Here is a 19,584-nt window from a genome sequence, read left to right on the forward strand (position 1 = left end):
CAGAATACAAGACAAAGATGGTGATTAAGAAGGAGACGTGGTTAGGATTTAATAAAAGTTGTGAACATACGTATGTTAGGATTGAGAACAATATAAATTCACAGAACTTTGGTGTAGCTAGCTAGTTAGCTGGTTTTGTTGACACCACCAGCACCACTCGGAGCATTGTCATGCCAAATTAATATTAATGAGATATTAACAATACATAGTAATATTAACACTTTAAAATGCCCAACACGTAAATTACCTCACACATGCACGCACATTTGACATTTTGTGCTCTAGGTTGTAGTGGTGAAAAGCAACGTCAGCTGCATTTAGCATTAGCTAACCAACTCAAGTTGCTGCTGCGTAGGTATTTTAGAGAAGGCTAATAAAGTAGTTAACGTAGCAATGTAGCAAATCCAAATATGTATGATAGTATTTAACTCAAACGGGCAGACCAAATACTTACGTACTGTAATGCCATAAACACTTAACGTTACATTTTGGCAGATAACAGTAGTTTATGTGCATTAACTAAGCGCTAGCTAAGACCTTCTACAGTTACTTGCTAACGTTTCAACACGGTTTTCTGTTAAGCTAGTCGTGACGCACTTTAGCTAACGACTGTCTGAAAACATGACCTACCATGTGTCAGGCAGAATAAATGTCAGTTTTATTAAGTTACTCATTTACTTTTAACGGGCTTTTTTTTCTAATGTAACAACACCAGTGTTGTTCTTGCAGGAAAATGCTTCCAGTATTTTATATAAATTATTCTGACAGATCTCCCACTTCCCTAAGTCAAATACATAATGTGAATTAGGGGCAGCACCAACTGTGCCACAAAACAAAACAAACAATAATGCTTGGATGCTGAAATTGCAACAATACGATTGCGATTTCTAAGAAAAATAACAGTCGTTCCTTTGTTTCACAACCACTTCCATCTGAAACAAGCGCAGGGCCGCCGACACTGAACACTGTGTTCCCTGACGCGGTCGTCAGTGCTGCGCACACGCTATCAATGACGAACCACTGCCGTCGACGTACGTGCGCGCACATGAATGACGACAGCAGCGGCTCCAGCTCCATACGCTCCGAGTGTCGGGGAGCAGCAGCGCGTCTCAGGCGCGACGCTGCTCGTGTGGTGCCTGCGGCTCACCACATCCTCTTGTAGCTTAGAAAATAAACACATTGTCCTCGCAAACGTAAAACCGCAGAGGCCCTCCCGGAGGGTACACTCTGACCTTGTTCGGGGCTCTCGGTGTCAACAGAGATTCTAGGCCTGTGTGTGTGTGTGTGTGTGTGTGTATAATAAGACACGTTGTGCAGCAGGGCAGCAACGCAGTAGTCGGGTCTGGTGCACTGTGGGTGAGGTGGCAGCCGGTGTGGTGGTGGTGGTGGGGGGGGGGGGGAAGACGTGCAGATCCACCCGGGGGATGTGTCCTTCTCTCTGCAGCTCTCCTCACAGCTCAGACTGAACACTGAACACCAACAGATGAGGCCTTCTTGTTACGCAGCACCCAGCAAAGCAAGGTCACCTCCGGGTTTTTCTTTGTGTGTGTGTGTGTGTGTGTGTGTGTGTGTGTGTGTGTGTGTGTGTGTGTGTGTGTTTGTGCTCTTAGACAGCACCAAGGCTGATTTTTTTCACAACCATCACATCCTCTTTTTTCAGTCTTTCTTTTTTTTTTCATCGAACATCTCTGCCACCTTTATAAATAAAACGAGCCTCACAAAACCACTGCTTAGCTGCTGACAGCACTATAGTAGCACACAAATAATAATTACAGAAATCATTATTTATGTACTGCTTTGTGAGTCTAACCGGCTAAATGCTGGTTACACTCAGAGGGTTTATAGGGTAGCGTGACTAAACACTGAGCCCTGAGTTTCAGCTTTGTCTTTAATACGCTTCTTTACAGCTTGGACACATGCAGTAAGTAGGAACGTTTCTCCATTTACCTCATATATATTGACTCGTGCAAATGCACCCATTCGTGACAGGAAGATTTCGAGTGCAGCTCTGTGGAAACAAGCTTGTGTAGCCGGACGTTGCATCCCACCCTTGGCCTCACCTCCGCATCCAGAGTTTGAGAGTGATGAGCAGCTCCAGAGTGAAGTAGTGCAGCGTGACAAGAGGTTTCCTCCATAACACCAGGGTGTCACTCTCCTCCCTGTCCTTCTGCTTTCTCTCATGCACGGGAAGATCAGAGTCTAGCCAGCAGGTATCACAAGCACACGCACACATGAACATGCAAGGAACTGCTGTTTAAAATGCATGTTTAGTACTATTGCAATAATAATAGAGGTCTGTTTAAGCATGGGGCTGATCCTCTGCAGCTGTATTTTATACGTTCGTTTATACCTGTCACCTCTCCGTTTTGGTCCGTCTTGACGCCAAAGCGCCTCTGAGGTAATTCCTCTTGGGCCGCGCACTCTGCCATCTGGTTCGCCGGGAAGGAGCCCTGCTGAGAGAAGAGATGGGTCTTCAGCACAGCATCATGCACTGATGCACAGTAGTGTACACAGAGAGTACGCTACTCGCCAGATCTCAACCTGACACGAGCCCAAAACAAACAAGGACTCACACGTAACAACACAGAGCAGCTCCGGACATTCTCCACACATCTCTGCCTGTCTGTGTGCACACTCCCACACACGCACACACACACCAGCTGACCAACCAGTGCTTTCCTGCTCCTATATCCTGCAGATTACTGGTAACCCAATAAAGCCTTTACATGACCTAATGAGACCTAATTAGCATCAATGTTTACACTCGAAGCAAGTGAGTTTCCCTGTGTACGTACCTCCCCTGGTGAGCAAGAGATGTGCACAGGGCACAGTGATGGGGTGTAAGACAATAAGATGTTGCTTTTTGTTTCATTACATTTACTCAAAGGAGATTCCCACACGTTCGTACACACGGGCCTGTGTCTCCACAGAACCTCGGGTCTCTTAGGAATCTATCAGTTAGCAGCGAGATGGGGACTCAGAGGTATGCAGCTCACCATCTGGAGGAACTGTCAGTCTCTCACGCACACACACACACACACACACACAGTCAGGGTTTAATCCCTCTATCGTGTGCCCTAGGTCTTGGCCTGTGGCTCAGACCTTGGGTTTCTATGAATTCACACTTGCTGGATTGTCAGGCTCCAGTCACTGCACAGATTACTCATAATACAGGGAATTCATTATCTCTGTAAAAGCTGTTGTTATTTAATCACATTCTGACACGTAAGACATGCTTATGTTTTTATTTATTCTTTTATTTTTTGCATTGGGTTCAGATTGTAGTGAAGCACCATTGATCAGGTTCAAATGTCCTGCGATATCCTGAAGGACAAACACACACATACACACATTCTGATCACTGAACAATGAGGCGGTGAGTACTTCTATGCAGCTGTATGTGTGTCACCCAGGGGAAAATGAAAATCTTCTCAGACAATTAGACTGCAAGGCATTTAGAGGGCTGCACTTGGCCCTCTCAGAGAACCACAAACAAAGGCTTTTCATCACACACCTTAAACCTTGAGCACACATTAGCACTGTGCCAACTCTTCATGCACAATAGGAATTAATTCACCCTATCATTTCTCCTCCTTTCATTGAGGAGTGCAATGCCTTGTCCAACAAAAGGGTTCAACAGAGTATGTCAGTGTGCAGTATCGTAAGCAATCCTACCAATTGGTGCCAAACTAGTCAGCGTGTGTAAAACATGCGCCTCAGCTGTTAGTGTACAAGAGCATTATCTATAAGGTAGGTACCTGGTAAACAGCACAAGTGCTCGTGCAAGACTCAGCAGCACACTGCTTCAGCACTTGATTGCGCAATCACTTCCACCAAAACAACCCAGACCTGTTGAGTAACTCAAGTGTGAGGGACAATGAGAAACTGAGCACAGAGCACACACATGTCAGGATGAGAAACTGAATAAGCTGTAATCAGTTTGCACATTTTTAACTGAGATATCCACACTGGTGGGAGATTATACAACACTAGAAAGTAAAACAATGCAGGGCTGTAGTCTAACAGTCTAGTGTAATTCAATAAAGTATTATTCAAAAAGGGCAAACTCACCTTTCAGCTGATGTTTAATCCACAATGTGCTGCTGAGCTCAAGTAGAAACTGTGTTGGAGCCCCAGTGGCAATGTAGGGCAAAAGTACGCTACCCATGAACTGCATCATAACTTGAGTGCAGGGTGTGGTGATGGAGGGGGCCACTGAGAGATAGAGTACTGAAACAGGGCTGCTAGGGGGAGGGGAGAGCAGGCTGACAGAAGAGAGACACAGAAAGACGCGGAGAGGGAGCGGTTTCATCATTTGCCTGGTCAAACCTCCAGAGAGCCAGTCTAATTAAAGGTCTATAAATAAGTGGATGTCTTTCCTGGAGCGCACTTCTAACACTTCTCAGTCCTCTGTAGGTTTCACACAGAGAGTCAATGAATGGCATTCTGGCAAAGAGAGCTCAGCTAATTCCCAAATAAATACCTCAGGACATCACACTTTTCAGGTCATGAGCACAGACAGAGGACCTCAGCTGTATTGTAGTGTTTGAATTTCAGCATCCCCCTGTTTATCAGAGTGAGAAAACTATTTCTGGTGATTGTTCTCCGCGAGGTCGCTCTATTCCCACCGGTGGAAGTAGTTTCTGACTGGGCATGAACACAATTCAAAGTTTTGGAGTTACGTTCTCCCGAGGCCTCACTGGGAAGACGTAGGACAAGCAAGTTGTGCTGTGTCATTTACAACATCACCATAGCCAGTGAGCCAATGAGTGTCCAGTATGTAATCTGTATAAAAGTGCTAAACACAGTCAAGCACAGGCTCTGGTGGCAGGCCGGTCCAGGAGTCAGATCACTTACTTCTTTTTCTAGGCCTTGACCTCAAAAACTGCTGGGATGTAAAACGAGAGGACATAAAAATTCATGTAAGAGAAGCATCAGGTTTAACAGAAAGCGTCTGGATACTAGTGCAGGACACATACAGTCCAATCAGAGAGCACTGAGGCCTTTTACTTTTGTACATATTACTGTGTTGCATATTGGAACAGGGGGATTTTTTACCTGTCTACATGTTTTTAGAAACGGGCATCGGCCCAAACGTTTTAATATTTCTCTTGTTATGTGTGTAGAGCCCAATCTGAGCTCATAGGCAGCTATTTGAATTGATTGGACATTTTGAAAGACAGACAAGAATCTGCTGGACGGGCCCGCTTTGATCAGGCCTTGATGGCAAAAAGCGGTGAGACAGGAGCCGTGACCTGCTTGGAGCTTATCAAACATTTCCTGGACTCTGAGCCCCTGAGGAAATATTACCCACATTAAACACTGAGTACGGTGTCAGGCAAACACCAGGCCCTGCTTTAGTGTGTTTTTCATTACTTCCTTGGAATTTATGGCACTCATATGGAATCCAGACTGTTATGATGTCATATAGGACACGGAATGACAGGAAGCAGGTTCACATCAGTTGGAATCCAGAGACACACTTGGTGAACCAAAGCTTAGGTAGGCAACACGTCGTGTTTAACAGGACATTGTGTCTGAATATTTCAATTTTACTAGAAGAAGGACGAAAGGAGGAAGCAACAAGATGATGGGAGCGCGCTTCATCCATCTGGAAGAAATAACTGAGAAGAGGGAAGTCGACGATCAAGCTATCAAGTGTGTATCTCAGACATCAGCCAGATAGAGATTCTCCTTGCTGTTGTTTGACACCTGATGGTTTAAAGCTTTCTCTCTGGTGTGTTTGTAGAGAACGGGAAGAGCTCAGGAGAAGAATCTACCAGGCCAAAAGCAGGTACAGACAGAAGAGGGAGCTCTATGACTACATGATGGAGGACGGACTGGAACTGGAGGAGCTGATAAATGAGGAGGCAGCTAAGAGAGAGCACCTCACTGACAAACTGAAACAGTACGATACAATGCTTCACTTTATATCAGAGGCGTCATGGAAAGAGAGTGACTTAACATAGTTACACACCACGAGTGTAATGTTGTTAGTGATTTATGTACACATGTACAAACCAGCGCTGCACATAAATAAACAAGTGCTCACAGAATAACAGTCAAATTTGCATGTGTATGTTTCTTAATAAACACTATGTGATAGTTTATGTATTCCCCGGGGTTTGGTTTTGTGTTCAGGCTCCAACAGCAGGTGGAAAACATAAAAATACAGAGGAAGAAGGCGGATGAAGAGGTCCTGAATCAGAAGCGTCTGTCTGATGAAGGAAGCACCATTAAGAGCCAGCTGATTTACATTAGGGAAAAAGTGAGTCATGCGCTTGAATTAGTTCATCTAATACGCTTCCTTTCTTTTTCACTCCCTGTTCTGATTTCCTGGCTTATCTTTGTTTTGCTCAGGAAAAGGAGATTCAGAAGCTGTGGGAGAGAAATGAGCAGTTGGTCGCGGAGGTACGACCAAATACTGGTCTATGAAATTCTTTAGAAGCATTTATTGGCTGGATACACACCACAATACCAAAAGAGCTGACAACATCTAAAACGTGTTGAGCTATTTTAATTTTCCAGCATCCTCCTCTGGTTCCCACTGTCACTCTGAGTTATTTCTCTTTCAGCTGGACGCACACACAAAGGGAGAGAACTGTCAGGACCAAATTACACATCTGAGGGATGCTGAACAGGAACTGAAGGTAAATCCCGGCCTCCAGGTGTCCTGACGTGTAAATGTAATGATGTTATTTACTTATTCCATACTGTTTACCTGCAAAGACACTTAAGCGATGTTTGTCTTTTTCTTATTTAAGCACAAACTTGAGGAGATTCTGGAAAACCGTCGCAGGAAAGACAGTGAAATAGAGGAGGTATGAACAACTTTAAGAAATACTGTGTGTCGCCATCGTAGCTGCTGCTGGTGGTTTATAAGGATGTTTGTGTGTCATATAGAAATCCACGACCTTGATTCAAAGACATGAAGAGCTAGAGGAACATTTGGCCACCATTAACGTACGTATCACATATCATACGGATGTACTGTTTGTGTGTTTGCTCGCTGTGGCCGTCGTGGCGTGCTGAACCTACAAACCTCTTCCGCAGGGCCTCAAACAGGATCAGAGGAAACTTCGCCAGCTGCTGAGCATCGCACAAGAGCAGCAGATATTGTAAGTATCAAGTGATATTTGTGTCCGTTTCCTACTTAGTTAAATGCACAACTGACTGACTAGGTGCGAGTGCAGTGGTGCAGTGTGCAGATGTCTACTTTTTCACACGTCTGGTATTTGGTGTGATAGAGCTGCGCTGAATTTCCATGGGAGGTCTGAGACATTAAGTGAAGAGAGACAGTCGCCCAGCACTTCACAAATGGTGATTATAACCCAGCCAGAATTATTAAACGTATTGATGCAGTAAACTAAAGGATACAGCATAATTTTTTATCATTCTTAGAGTCAGTGAGCACATTTCTTAAACTGTTCCTTTACGTTGAACCCACTTCTAACGTGTGTACTGTTATGCTTGTAGCGTGAGAAGGAGGAGGAGCACAAAGACGAGGGGCCTCCGCAGACTGGCAGGTGATCGTCTGTCACACACCGCACTACAGTGTTCCCATATATACCATCTCTTTACACCCCCTGAGTGATATATGTGTGTTTTTAGCTGGTGGCGTCGCTGTGCCCGGAACCTGTGGAGAGGAGTTCACCTAGCAGCAAACATCAGCCTCGGTGTCATTCTTTCTGTGGGTATCTTGGCCGCCGTCACGCCCGTCTGCTACACTCCAGATATTGACTGCAACTTTAATTCTCTTCCACATTTGATTTTGGCTGCTTTTGACCTGCTGTAAAGTTCATCACAACAAGAACTCCATTACATAGAGAACTTCACCCTGACATGATGACACTGACATGACCTTAGACGACTAGTGACCACTCTGCACCTGTCCGCCCAGGAAGGGGGCTCCCTCATTTGTGGTCCTTCCCAAGGTTTCTTCCTTTTTAAATTTCCTGTTAAAGGGATTTATTGGGAGTTTTTCCTTGCCCTCTTGAGGGGGGTGCTACTACTAAATTTGACATACAACTTCATTTGACTTGAATTTGGCCTGATAATTAACACATAGCGACTCCACACATTTAATCACTGTCCCTTTTGTGAGTGTCTGCATATTCACCTGAATGTTTCAAACTGTTCAAACATAAAGATGATGTTATTTCCCATTATGCATTCTGTGGTGGTTGTGTAGGTGAACTGTTTAGTTAACTGGTGAGTGGATGGTTAAGAAATAATCATGTGGGACTTCTTACATATTAAGTTCCATGGCCTGTTCTGTTCAGTGCTGTATCACCTGAACAATTAGCAGTTAATGTATTCATGGTATGAGGACAAATGTTTATATTGGCAGTGCATATGTATAAATGATTAGCCATGCATTAGAACAATTTAAAATGACTTGCCTGCCAACATTAATATGTGTTTCATTTACGATAAGAAGAACAAAAGGGCAACACAGTGAAGTCAAATTTAGGCAAAACATATTTTTGAGTGGAGGTAACGCGTGAAAAGAAAAGTAATGATGATGATGAATGTGAACCGCTCCCCTTTTAATGTAACCCTTTAAAATTAACCCTTAATTTTAAAGGGTTAAATTAACTACTACAGATATATTAGTCTCAAATATTCCCAATACATTTACACCCATGACAAACATGAAGAACTGGTTTGTAGCTATTCCCTCATTGATACCTGTAAATATGGGCCGTGTATGCACACAAACACTGCTGCTGATCCTAGTGGGTCCACTGCAATAAGAATACATCGTCTTTATTATCTCATTCTCCAATCACCCAAACATCTATTTCTAACAATATGATAAGAAACTGGGCCGCACCAGCAGCTCTAGTTGTACAAACCAACTTTCTGCATGAGTGGATATTTAGTTAAGTCACTTTGAATGGGGACACATCATGTTAAGTTTGATGCATCCAAACTGCACCGTACACAAAAAACTTCATCTGGGTGATGCCTTTGTCGTTCACATGAAACCACTAGAGTGCGCTGGTGTTTTAAAGAGTCCTGCAATACCAACCTCTCAACTGAAATAATTCCTCTGTGTCTCCACTCATTCTAATCATCAATCATTCATATCAGGGCATCTCATCCGGTGTAATGTGGTGGAGGAGGTATGTTCCAGTCTTATCTCTGCTGTACAAACAGTATGCTCTGACTAAAAACTGAACGGTCCAGTCTGCAGCGTGTGGGAATAGGTGCAAAAGCTCCCTGCACATTTCACACATTGAAATCAATGGAAATATAGAATAATAAATTAAATGAGGTTAATAACTTAACACATTTTAGGATGGTATTAGGTGATTTGTCATCGTGTCAGTTATTATAAATTAAAATAATCCCATGACACCTTTGGTTACAGGAGGAACACTGGCAAGTTGCACTACATCAGTTAACTGTGGCACAAGAAATGGTTCAAACTGATTAAAGAGGGGGAGAAAACGTGATGAAACACAGATCACATTTAAAAAAGCAGTAAATAGCAGCAGATTATAAACACACTACTGTCAAATCCTCACGTTCTTATAGTTTGTACATCGTTTTACAAGTTTCACAAAGCTGTATAAACTGTGGCTTCGTGACGTCATCAAAAAGGGACCCAAAAAAAAAAAGTCGGCGAAGCTTCATTCATGCTGTGAGTGAGACGAAGAAACCAACAGGTATGTGCTAAAAGCACTTTAAAACAAATCACACCGAATCTTCAGCACCGTGTTGCTACAGCGGGAGGATAAAATGTTTGAATACGCGTTTGGTTTGCTCGTAAAGTCATATGTGTTGTATAGTGTTGTATAGTCATAGGAGCTTCTAGCTAGCTAAGTAACTAGTTAAGGAAGCTAACGTTAGCAGGTGCTAGTTTCACATTTCATCTAAAGTAAATCAGCTAGTTTGTTAATCAGTTGAGTTGTCTTTAATAAGTCTTCAATCTGTGATGTATTGACAAAGTGAAACTACATTTCTGTCCGTTTTACTGTTTTTGGACCACTTTAAAATGGATTAAATCATGTTTTATAGTCGGTTTTTGCTTAATTCTACTTTTTGACTGACGTTAAACACTGATGGCAATGTGTAAGGTCTGAAAGTATCTGTCGTGAGGCTTTATTAAATGGAATTTAATCAAAATAACTCGACACAGAAGAATGGAAATGTGCACATTTCCATTTCCAGGACCACTGGATGGTTAAAACCCAGACCATGATGTTGCAGTCTCACGTAGGCATAATGCTTTTATGTGTTGTTGGTTTTCAGGTCTGATAACATGGATTTGCTGTACGGTTCCTTGGGCTTGGGTGTAGCAGCAGGTGTGGGCTGTGGACTCCTCCTCGGCTGGCACTTGCGGGGTCGCTTTGCCTCAACATCTAAAAGCCTGATAGCAGCAATGGGGAACGGCACCAGTGAAGCAAGTGTGATGGGAGAAGGAGGCGAGTTCAAGATGGTCCTGGTGGTCCGCAATGACCTGAAGATGGGCAAAGGGAAGGTCGCTGCCCAGTGCTCCCACGCTGCTGTATCAGCTTATAAGCAAGTCCTGCGCAGGAACCCCGAGCTTCTCCAGCGATGGGAGTACTGCGGCCAACCCAAGGTGGTGGTGAAAGCCCCTGATGAGGACGCTCTAATTGACCTGCTGGGTCATGCCAAAGAAGTAGGGCTTTCTGTCAGCCTGATCCAGGATGCAGGAAGGACACAGATCGCACCAGGGTCACGTACGGTGCTGGGTATTGGTCCAGGCCCAGCTGATCTGATTGACAGTGTCACTGGAGATTTGAAGCTCTACTAGAGTTCCAGCCTACATCTGTATTACTTAGTTTCTTGTTGGTAAAACTATTTGCAACATAAATTAGGTTGCGCTACGATGGGTTTATATTTTCACATAAGAACAGCAGACTTTGTTACCTATCAACTACTTGACTTTAATTTTTTGGCTTGGATAGCAGTAATGATATTTCCATATGTATTTCTTCACTGTTATAAATGCGCGACAGTGGCGTAAACACAGTAAAGCTTTCATGCTACAGCGCTCCTCACCAATCAGTCTAATCTAATTCAAACTACACCACAGCAAAATACTGAGTCATAATCTTCAGTCTTAATTTAAAAAAAAAGCATTTTTTTTAAAAATATATCAGCTATTTAAAACTTTAAAATAAAATTTAAGCAACGTGACCGTACTCTGAGACGGACATCTTATTAGAATCTGTGTTTACATGAATGTAATCTCACTGTTGTGATGCGACTTGATGTCAGTTTAATTTAGGTATAAAACAATGACAGGATGATAGGAGAGGTATATAAATGATTTTCTGTGGCCTTAAATGATGCATTAGTCAGACTTGTTGTTTTTAACTATTGAAAATATGTTTCCAGCTATGCAGTTAAATACACAGTCTTACTGTATCTTTCCATGGTGTAGTCTTAAAGAAATGCTGTCATAAACACCTAGTTAACTCTAGTTCTGAGGAGACATCTGTGGTCAGAGACGGCCAGCACCTGGTCTGATTATTTTTCAGCACCCTCTGACTTGCACCATCAGGGGTAATTAAATTACTCAAATGCTGTTGTTTAACTGATAATGTCATGCAGCCGAATCTGCTCTTATAGTTAACTAAAATGACACAAAATGCCAGATGAAACTTCTCAGAAAGTGAAGTCCTTAAAGTGATGTCCTTAAATCATCTGTTGAAATGAAAGCACAGAACTGATTTTATACTAGTGTCATGCTTTCAGCAATCTCAGGGATTTAATGATCTCCTATTCTCTTGAATTGGAGGCCATATAGATTCCGTAATGCATTTCCTCTAATCTTTTTTCTGGCTCCAGCAAACTTCCAGGTTTACCTTTGCTCAGGAAATGTGCACAGTCAACCAACAGAAACACTGATACACTGTTTGGATGTGGAAGGTCATAATTCTAGGGCTGTGTCATCATTCTTTTGTACATTAGACCACAAACTGCTTCTTGTTCATACACTTTCCAACACATACGTTTGCTCTGCTCAGTGTTTACCTGTCAGAACCATAACATCTGAGTGAAGTTGGACAGAGAGCTCCAAAGATGTAAATGTAAGACACCATCAGACTTTTCTTGACAAACAAGAAGCCTTTATTTTTAAGTGGAAAACAAAACCGCCGTTTCATTCATTATGATCCTGATTATGCACCATCAAGTATTGTAAGTGCACAATTTAAATCTAAGGTAATTTAGATAAGAATACAAGTTGAAAGGAGTTAATGATTAATTTCTTGTATACACGCAAGCCATTGATAAAAACTTCAAATTACCACAAGTCTGTGAAACTGTTTCTCAGTTGTATGAGTGAATCATCTGAAAACGTTAAAGGCAGCCCCTGACAGGACGTGAGGAGAATCTTGTTTGGGGAAAGAAAAAAAAAAAAAAAAAAAAAAAAAAGGAAGAAGAAGAATAATCACTCCTGAACGCTCAGTAACAGTGACCTAAAACGGGATCTGGCAGAAACAAACCGCAGCATAAAGTGGGGTGTTAGTCAAACAAACTGATGTGCAGTCCCTCCTGAGGTGGAATGGTCCCTCATTAAAGCAGTATTTTAGAGCACATTGAAATGTTATCTGACTGAAAATTTGTTTGGAGAGTTCTGCATAGGCCTTGGTGGAAAGAATCTTTCCTGAATGTTGTATGTAAAATACTCTCTCTAGTTTTTTTTTTTTCTTCAAACAACCCTAAAAGCGTGAGTGTGGAGACATGACAGTTACAACGTAGTGTTTCAGGATTGTGGTCATGGAAGCGGTTTCATGTTCAAATATAGAAGAACATAGCGGTTTTTGTGTCTGAATATACAATAATTAAATGCATTTTACAGTTGGACAGAAGCGGCTCACACACATCAAAAGGAAAAAAAAAAAAAAAGGTTCTACATTAATGTCTTCTCACTACAGAGTGCAAATCAGATGCTTCACAACAGACTTTTTTTTTTTAAACGGAGAAGAGGACTAGCTCTTCCCACAAGCCCCCCCATTGTACATAAACCATTTCCCATTGAAATAAAATAGACAAAAGAAAAATTAATCTAGTCAATACGGAATGTGAGATAATTAATCTTTGTGATTCATTGTTTTCGTTGACAGAAATAAAACTGAGTCCTTCATGACAGTTTAAAAATGGGGGGAAAAAAAGGAAAAAACAAAACGCAGTATCCCAGTGTCCCTGTAGAGGACACAGAGACAGTAATGGTCTGGTGAAGGACTGTGGGAGATGGATGGATGGTAACTCCAGCCTGCATGTGGAGAGGGAGAGAGTAGAGATCTTTACATGCCGTAGCCAAAGCCTGGCTGAGGTGCTGCCTGAGTGTATCCTGCAGGAGCCTGGTAGCCGTAGCCGTAAGCTTGCTGCGGGGCCACAGGTACACTGGGGCCTGCTGTCAGCATCAGCTGTGGTGTGCCTGGAAAAGACGCAAGTAAATGGTCAGTTTTATTTCAACCAGAGCCACAGTTCTGCTGTGAAAATGAATGATTTCGTCATAGTGGTCATAGATCATGGTGCCTTTGTATTTGACTAGAGTGAAACAGACACCCATGTCATTAGAGGACTGTTACCGTAGACGATAGGTTGCGTCTCTGTTGCCTGCTCCTCCTCTTTCCTTAGAGACTCAGAGGTTTCTAGTTTATCTACCTGCAAGGCAAAGACATAAGTACATTAAGAACAAAAATAGTTAATGAGAAAACAGCAGGCTAAATTAAAACCTGTGATATATTCTAGTACTTTCCTTAACTATTTGGCCACAAAGATTAGGACAAGTAGAAGGCTCATCAAGGATCAGGTAAACGTGAGCAGACAAAACCAAACTCAACCAACATGATCTGTGTTTGAACCAGTAGAACTATTAAATAATGATAATAAAAAAAGGATTTCTCCAGGCAGCAAGCCAGATGCAGCAAAATGCAAAATGTACATATCAGATCCTCAGAGGAAAGCAGCAGCAGCACCTGGGTGCAGATTATTTATGTCTTGTGTTAAAAGTGAGAGCTTGCTCAGCAGTGCTCTTCAGATAAAATGAAATTCTCTGCACTGGTTGGACACAAGCTGTAGCTTAACTATCACATGCTCTGTGTTACGATGCAGGTAGTGAATGATGGGCTGCAGCCTTGAGATGCAGTCTGGGAGGAGAGCAAGTCTCAGGCCAGGTTCTCCCTACAGTTCTGCAGTGCCTGCAGGAAGGCAGGCACGACCAACAGCCCGCTGCTGTGTACCAGCAATAGACATTTTACACATTTGCTTTAATAACCAGCTGATATAGCAAAACATCACATCAACCTTTTAAAAAACATGCAGAGCTTCATATTGTGCAGTGTCAATAACTGTGAGCAAATGCACTTTTGAGTGAAGATGCAGAGGTTTATTATCCTTGTTGAAGATTAGTCACTTTTTAAACACCACTACCAAACACCAAATAATCAATTTTCTTAACTGCATATGTATGAATTCAAAACGTAAAAAGCGTAATTCTAATTCAAACTAATGTGTACAAGTGCATTTTCTCCAACAATGCTGACAATGCATTTTATGGACTTGTGGTTTTAAATCTGTTGCAACCTGCTGCAGACTTTTAGTACTTTAAAACCAGAGGTGGGGGTAAACTATGATCACTTAACAACACGCCCATATTAGGTTTTCAGTTTTTAAGCACACCTGTGCTCATACTGTCTAAATAGAAAGAGTTATAGTTATTCAGGTTCCTCTCACTCAGAGGCTGCTGCATGTGACCTTCTCTTCAAATCTTTCTCTTTTAACTTAAAGCAACTATCAGTTTATTTCTAACCAGTTCATCGCTCCTTTCCATTCATTGTAGAATCCACTACTTTAAGAGCAGACTGCTACTGCTTTGTTTTCTCTGGCTTTTAACTAGTAATAGATGTCCAGAAAACCCATCAATTATAATGTGGGAAAATGTCTGTGACTGTGCTTAAGTGATGTGTAATGCGCGGTATAGCTAGAACCATGCACACTCCAGGCTGCAGTCTTCTAAGCTAAACACTGTGAGATCAAATACAGTTTTTGACCATCACCTGTTTCTTAACTGCATCAACCTGGAAGAGAAGAGGTGCAGCATAGAAGAAAATTAAAACTATTTCCCATAAGGAAGTGGTAAAGGAAGCACACTAAAAGACTTTAAACACAGCATTTGTTTGTCTTTGCAACCTATTTATTTCCTCTATCCACTGAATGTCAGCCTCAATAAAATGTAACTGACCCACCTTGCTGAGGTACTCCCTCATGACCTGAATGAAGTATGGCATAGAAAAGTCCATGATGTTGTGCCTCCAAGCTGTCTCCAATACCACGTCAGGCCGCAGCAGGTCATAGCAGGTGAAAAGGCAGGCAGCAAAACACTCCTTCTTGTTCTCCTGTAGGAACCAGGACAGCAGCTCCTCTGCGAGCTCTATGTCCTTGGATTCTGATGCATACTGCATGGCATCCTACAGGGGAGTCATGGCACAGACAGGTTCAAAAATGGTCACAGTGGAATATAAGCAGTATATCTGAATTATTTAGGACAAAGTAATGGTGGATGCACCGTTACTGGAAATGGAAAAAGCACCTTATAGAGTTTATCTTTCTTGCAGAGCTCCACACTCTGTTTCCAGCGGTTGTTGCCTTTGAAGAGGTAGGCAGCAATTCTCCTGAACTCAATCAGCTCGTGCTTCTCCAAGCGCTGGGCCAATGAAATGTTGTCAAAGTTGTCGTAGGCATCTATTGATGTCCTCAGTGCCTAGCATGAGTTAGATGAATATTAAATATTGAATGACATCAAAAAGATTTGATAAAATACTGTGGCACTGTCAAAGGCCCTACCTGATAGTCCTCCTCTGTGATGAAGAGGTTGTTAAGTGCTTCATTGACTGATTTGTTGTTGTGGTTCTGTACTGACCGCAGGTAGGGTTTGACCAGAGGCAGCTGTTTCACCTGTGAACGCAGCGCACAATACTGTTCCTGAGCATTTCAATCCTGACAAACGGGAAATTTCTATCATCATAAAGAGAAGAAAATCAAACCTTGCTGAAGAAGTTGACAGCACGAGAGTGGTCCAGTCTGGGGGAAAGCACTATGAGCAAATCATTCAGTAACAAGGGCTTAAACTCCAGATAGAACTGAATCGCTTTGTAGTAGAGCTCCACGTTGGCCACCTGCACAGAGAGAGTGCAAAGGGAACAACTAAACAACCATAACTTAAAAATAATACACACTCTGGATCTCGCTCGACATCGAATCTAATGGTACCTTGGTGATGATGTCTTTGAACTGGCCCTCTTTCCAGGCGTCTGAGGGATGGTTCATCATGGTGATGATGGCGTTGTCGTACTCCTCGTACTTGTCATAAAGGAAAACCAACTCAGCCCACAAGTGAGCCTGCTCTGCTGCTCTCAGGACCTTTGGGATGTTAACTCTGGACCAGAAGAGCTCCAGATGCTCCCTCATCTTCTGGGGCTTGAACTTGGAGTAAAGGATTGCCAGCTCTGTGAACATCCCCATGTGAGCGCGCTCCAGACCCAGGGCAGCCTCCAGCATAGTAATCAGCTCCTCAAAGTACCCACGGTCCTGAGAGAGAACAGAGGGGGGATAAAATGTGGTAAACATGGCAATGTATATGAGCTACTTTATTTAAGTACAATGTCTTAAAATTCCATAATATGATCAATTCAAATCAGATGAAAACACACATAAAACATAAAAAAATGACTTTAGTCCATCTTACTTGGTAGTAGTTGATCAGCTCCTCCAGTTCGTCAGCATGCACCACAATGTGGAGACCACACATCTGGGCCAGTCTGAACTCCTTTCCATCTACGCAGGCGAAGCACACCTCTTTCCAGGTGCGTGTGCTGTTGGCCTTGCGAGCACCATCCACAGCAGCCTGATACTCTCCGAGGTGTACCAGAGTTGAAGCCAGACGACCAAAGTTGGAGACGTTGTTGTATAGCAGCTTAGCGGCCTCATACATTTTCTCGTCATAGCAGCGGTCACCGACCTGAAAGACAGATTAAATAAATATAAACTTGTCCATTTTTGACCTGACGGGTAATTGACAGAGGGTTTTATGAGAGTGGGGCTAACCTGCTGGATGTGAGCATTGTTGGGTCCATTAATGAACTCTTCCAGTTCAGCCAGGCGGTTGGTTTTGGCCAAGGCAAAGATGAGCTCTGTTTCTACGTAGGACTCACGGGCCTTCTTACGAGCCATTTGAAGGAATTTGACCAAGTCCTCCCAGTTACCTGAAATACACAGACAGTAATATCACACTGTTAATGAGTTTCACATGTATCCCTTTGTTTTCTTTTAGGTGTGGAATACTCCTTCAACTGTATTTTATGACAAAATTGAAATAAAGAATTGTTGACTAGCTGCAGCCCTCAGCAAATACCTCTGCAGGTCAAAACTCAAACACAGCATTACAACTGATGTCCATCATAGTGATGGCATTTAATTGAAGATGCAGTAGCATAAATAACTAACAGCTTACACTAAAACCCTGCCAGATAGACTGACCAGCTCACATTATGTCAGGTTGTATTCGATCCTACTGTGGTTTGTAACCACAGCCGAGAAACATAATAGCATAAATATGGTCTTAGATGATTTAAGTACTTTAAACTTTTATCTCGACCAAGTCTGTTCTATGTCCTTACCGCTTTTATCCGCTGCCTGTACCACCTCCATGTATGCAGAGGGGTCATCTGCCTTGATGTAGGAGTCGATGGCCTCCTTAACCAGGCCCTTCTGTAGCTGAGCCTTAGCCAGCTGGCTCCAAACAGCTGGCTCGTTGCAGCGTTCTGCAAACTCATAGGCCCGGTCCAGGTTCCCAATATGCTCAATCAGCACCTATAGAGCAGGAAAGGAAAAAGATGTACAATAAACTTTCATTCAATCAATAATGTTGAGCCATCTAAAAGGTGAAAACTGACCTGCACAGCAGAGGTGTTGACGTCAAACTTCTTAAAGATGGCAAAGGCCTCCTCATAGAGTTCATTACTGATGGCAATGTTAGCAATATCAGGAGCGTCATAGTTGTCTAGCCTGCTGATGTACTCCATCACACGAGTACGGTCAGCTTTGATTGCTGTCAGGATCAGCAGGTTCTGCAGATTCCTGAGGGAAATATAAAAAGTAGAACCTAAAGCATGATCTCAATTTTACAAACTGATTCTAAAATGACTCAAAAAACAGTCATACGTCCAATAAGGTACTGTGGCTAAACACCTGTGTTCACTGAAGACAGAGTTGTCCAACACAATCTTCTCCAGAAGCTCAATGAGCTCGTTGGGCAAATCTGCTGTCATGAAGGCCTTGACTGTGACGGATACCTCCTCTGGGTCCTGGGTTTCAGACAGTGCTGTCTGCACCACCTGAGAGACAAATGACTGGAAGCTTAGAGAAAAGCCAGAAGTCACATCAAACAAGATAAAACGCAAATTCGTAATATGTTACCTGGTCAATCAGAGGTCGTCTGTAGGGGTTACTCTCCAGCAGCACGCTGGCCCACAGCTCAGGGTCTTTGCGGCGGACCAGGTAGCGAGACAAGCTCTTGAACAGCGAATTCTCATTGCAGACCTGACGTTAAACAAAAAAGCAAAAAAATCATAATGCTTCTCATTATAGTTAAACAACTTCCATGTAGTACACCACAAAAGAAAGGTGGACAGTGGACAGGCAGCAGCATCTGGATATGAAGACATCGAGAGGAAGTTAAGTACAAAAATTCATACTCACATTGATCAGCTCCTGGTCGCACTGTCCTCGCTCATATGCCACACAGGCCAGGTGGGGGTCTCTCTTCTCGCAGTATTTTCCTACCACACAGCTGTCGTAGTATGGGTTTTCCCGCAGGAAGCGTTCAGGGTTGTTGTTGCTGTCGATGTAGATCTTGGCCAAAGCATTATGGGTGGCGGGCTCCTCACAGCCTTCATGAATGCGGGATTCCAACCAGGGCAACAGCAGCTTCAGTCTGCAAAACAAAACATGATAGGAATCTATTTGCCTGCTCACACATCTTCTCTGATCTCGGTGTAGTTTTACGTTTTATATCCTTACTTTGATTTATTAATAATTTAATAAATAATTTACTAATAATTTATTTTTAAATCACTATGATCTCTTGGTATTCACTAAGACCATGAAATTACTCCATCTATGCAGCACCTGTTCCTCTTTTCCACCTCAGCGACCAGTTCATCAGTGGAGAACTGTCCCCTGACAACCAGGATCAGGCTCTTGATGACGTCCTCTGAACAGTCAACGTCTAAGAGACCTCCAACCACAACAGGCAGACGGCTGGGATTCACCTGACGCACAAACAATCAGTCTCGTGAGCTCATGTCTGTAATGTCAAAGGGCAGTATAACAGTAATTTGAATGTCTCCGCACTGAGCCTTACCTTCTGAACATAGATCTCTATGTACTTCTGCAGGTTGTTGCGGTACAGGTAGAGGACCAGGTCATGGACAAAGTCAAAACGATCACAGACGATGATGAGTGGCAGCTGGTCAGTGAGTTTGGCTTCCTGTTTTTCACACCCAGCAGAGGAAAACAGACAAGATAGTCAATAAGTTA

At 42.8% G+C, this 19,584-nt stretch overlaps 4 protein-coding genes across 12 annotated transcripts in view; 2 read left to right on the top strand and 2 right to left on the bottom strand.

Annotated features, from left to right (window-relative positions):
• Positions 1-4,182, bottom strand: part of LOC113171031 (vacuole membrane protein 1) — a 56,056-nt gene extending 51,874 nt beyond the window's left edge. For 4 of the 7 annotated variants that reach the window (XM_026373399.1, XM_026373398.1, XM_026373393.1 and 1 more), the window contains exons 1-3: positions 4,072-4,182; positions 2,351-2,453; positions 2,061-2,199 (exon numbers count right to left, since the gene is read on the bottom strand). In XM_026373399.1, coding sequence (XP_026229184.1) covers positions 2,061-2,199; positions 2,351-2,429 — 218 coding nt within the window. In that variant the 5' untranslated portion in view covers positions 2,430-2,453; positions 4,072-4,182. Of the gene's footprint in view, positions 1-454; positions 532-2,060; positions 2,200-2,350; positions 2,454-3,758; positions 3,850-4,071 lie in introns of those variants that run through there. The other 3 variants (XM_026373395.1, XM_026373394.1, XM_026373397.1) reach the window with 3 other exon arrangements.
• A 1,161-nt stretch (positions 4,183-5,343) lies between these two features.
• On the top strand, positions 5,344-8,134 carry LOC113170370 (differentially expressed in FDCP 6 homolog). 2 transcript variants are annotated; one of them, XM_026372442.1, is made up of 11 exons: positions 5,344-5,658; positions 5,750-5,908; positions 6,142-6,268; positions 6,361-6,411; positions 6,576-6,650; positions 6,765-6,821; positions 6,904-6,963; positions 7,054-7,118; positions 7,248-7,320; positions 7,477-7,526; positions 7,612-8,134. In XM_026372442.1, exons 1-11 carry the CDS (start codon positions 5,588-5,590, stop codon positions 7,793-7,795), a joined length of 972 nt encoding a protein of 323 aa, XP_026228227.1. In that variant the 5' UTR covers positions 5,344-5,587; the 3' UTR covers positions 7,796-8,134. The 2 variants fall into 2 exon arrangements, with proteins under 2 accessions (XP_026228227.1, XP_026228228.1); XM_026372443.1 differs by lacking the exon at positions 7,248-7,320 and having other exon boundaries at positions 7,612-7,741.
• A 1,485-nt stretch (positions 8,135-9,619) lies between these two features.
• ptrh2 (peptidyl-tRNA hydrolase 2) lies at positions 9,620-12,410 on the top strand. The gene is made up of 2 exons (XM_026372446.1): positions 9,620-9,674; positions 10,261-12,410. Exon 2 carries the CDS (start codon positions 10,271-10,273, stop codon positions 10,784-10,786), a length of 516 nt encoding a protein of 171 aa, XP_026228231.1. The 5' UTR covers positions 9,620-9,674; positions 10,261-10,270; the 3' UTR covers positions 10,787-12,410.
• cltca (clathrin, heavy chain a (Hc)) overlaps positions 12,391-19,584 on the bottom strand; it is a 28,458-nt gene continuing 21,264 nt past the window's right edge. For both annotated transcript variants that reach the window (XM_026372445.1, XM_026372444.1), the window contains 16 exons: positions 19,409-19,534; positions 19,174-19,316; positions 18,745-18,979; positions 18,463-18,585; positions 18,235-18,380; positions 17,940-18,123; positions 17,664-17,856; positions 17,092-17,249; positions 16,733-17,005; positions 16,258-16,575; positions 16,032-16,163; positions 15,832-15,942; positions 15,578-15,748; positions 15,234-15,455; positions 13,575-13,650; positions 12,391-13,420 (listed from right to left, as the gene is read on the bottom strand). In XM_026372445.1, coding sequence (XP_026228230.1) covers positions 13,287-13,420; positions 13,575-13,650; positions 15,234-15,455; positions 15,578-15,748; positions 15,832-15,942; positions 16,032-16,163; positions 16,258-16,575; positions 16,733-17,005; positions 17,092-17,249; positions 17,664-17,856; positions 17,940-18,123; positions 18,235-18,380; positions 18,463-18,585; positions 18,745-18,979; positions 19,174-19,316; positions 19,409-19,534 — 2,745 coding nt within the window. In that variant the 3' untranslated portion in view covers positions 12,391-13,286. The remainder of the gene's footprint in view (positions 13,421-13,574; positions 13,651-15,233; positions 15,456-15,577; positions 15,749-15,831; positions 15,943-16,031; positions 16,164-16,257; positions 16,576-16,732; positions 17,006-17,091; positions 17,250-17,663; positions 17,857-17,939; positions 18,124-18,234; positions 18,381-18,462; positions 18,586-18,744; positions 18,980-19,173; positions 19,317-19,408; positions 19,535-19,584) is intronic.

This window comes from Anabas testudineus, chromosome 14 (genome assembly GCF_900324465.2).
Source record: "Anabas testudineus chromosome 14, fAnaTes1.2, whole genome shotgun sequence".
In the NCBI taxonomy this organism is placed as follows: Eukaryota; Metazoa; Chordata; class Actinopteri; order Anabantiformes; family Anabantidae; genus Anabas; species Anabas testudineus.

Bases quoted from the DNA above. Each gene is read 5' to 3' on its own strand.
- LOC113170370 (XM_026372442.1), top strand. From the start codon at position 5,588: ATGATGGGAGCGCGCTTCATCCATCTGGAAGAAATAACTGAGAAGAGG. The intron at 6,412-6,575 runs GTACGACCAAAT...TTTCTCTTTCAG, and splicing joins ATGAGCAGTTGGTCGCGGAG to CTGGACGCACACACAAAGGG. The intron at 6,964-7,053 runs GTACGTATCACA...CCTCTTCCGCAG, and splicing joins AACATTTGGCCACCATTAAC to GGCCTCAAACAGGATCAGAG.
- ptrh2 (XM_026372446.1), top strand. From the start codon at position 10,271: ATGGATTTGCTGTACGGTTCCTTGGGCTTGGGTGTAGCAGCAGGTGTG.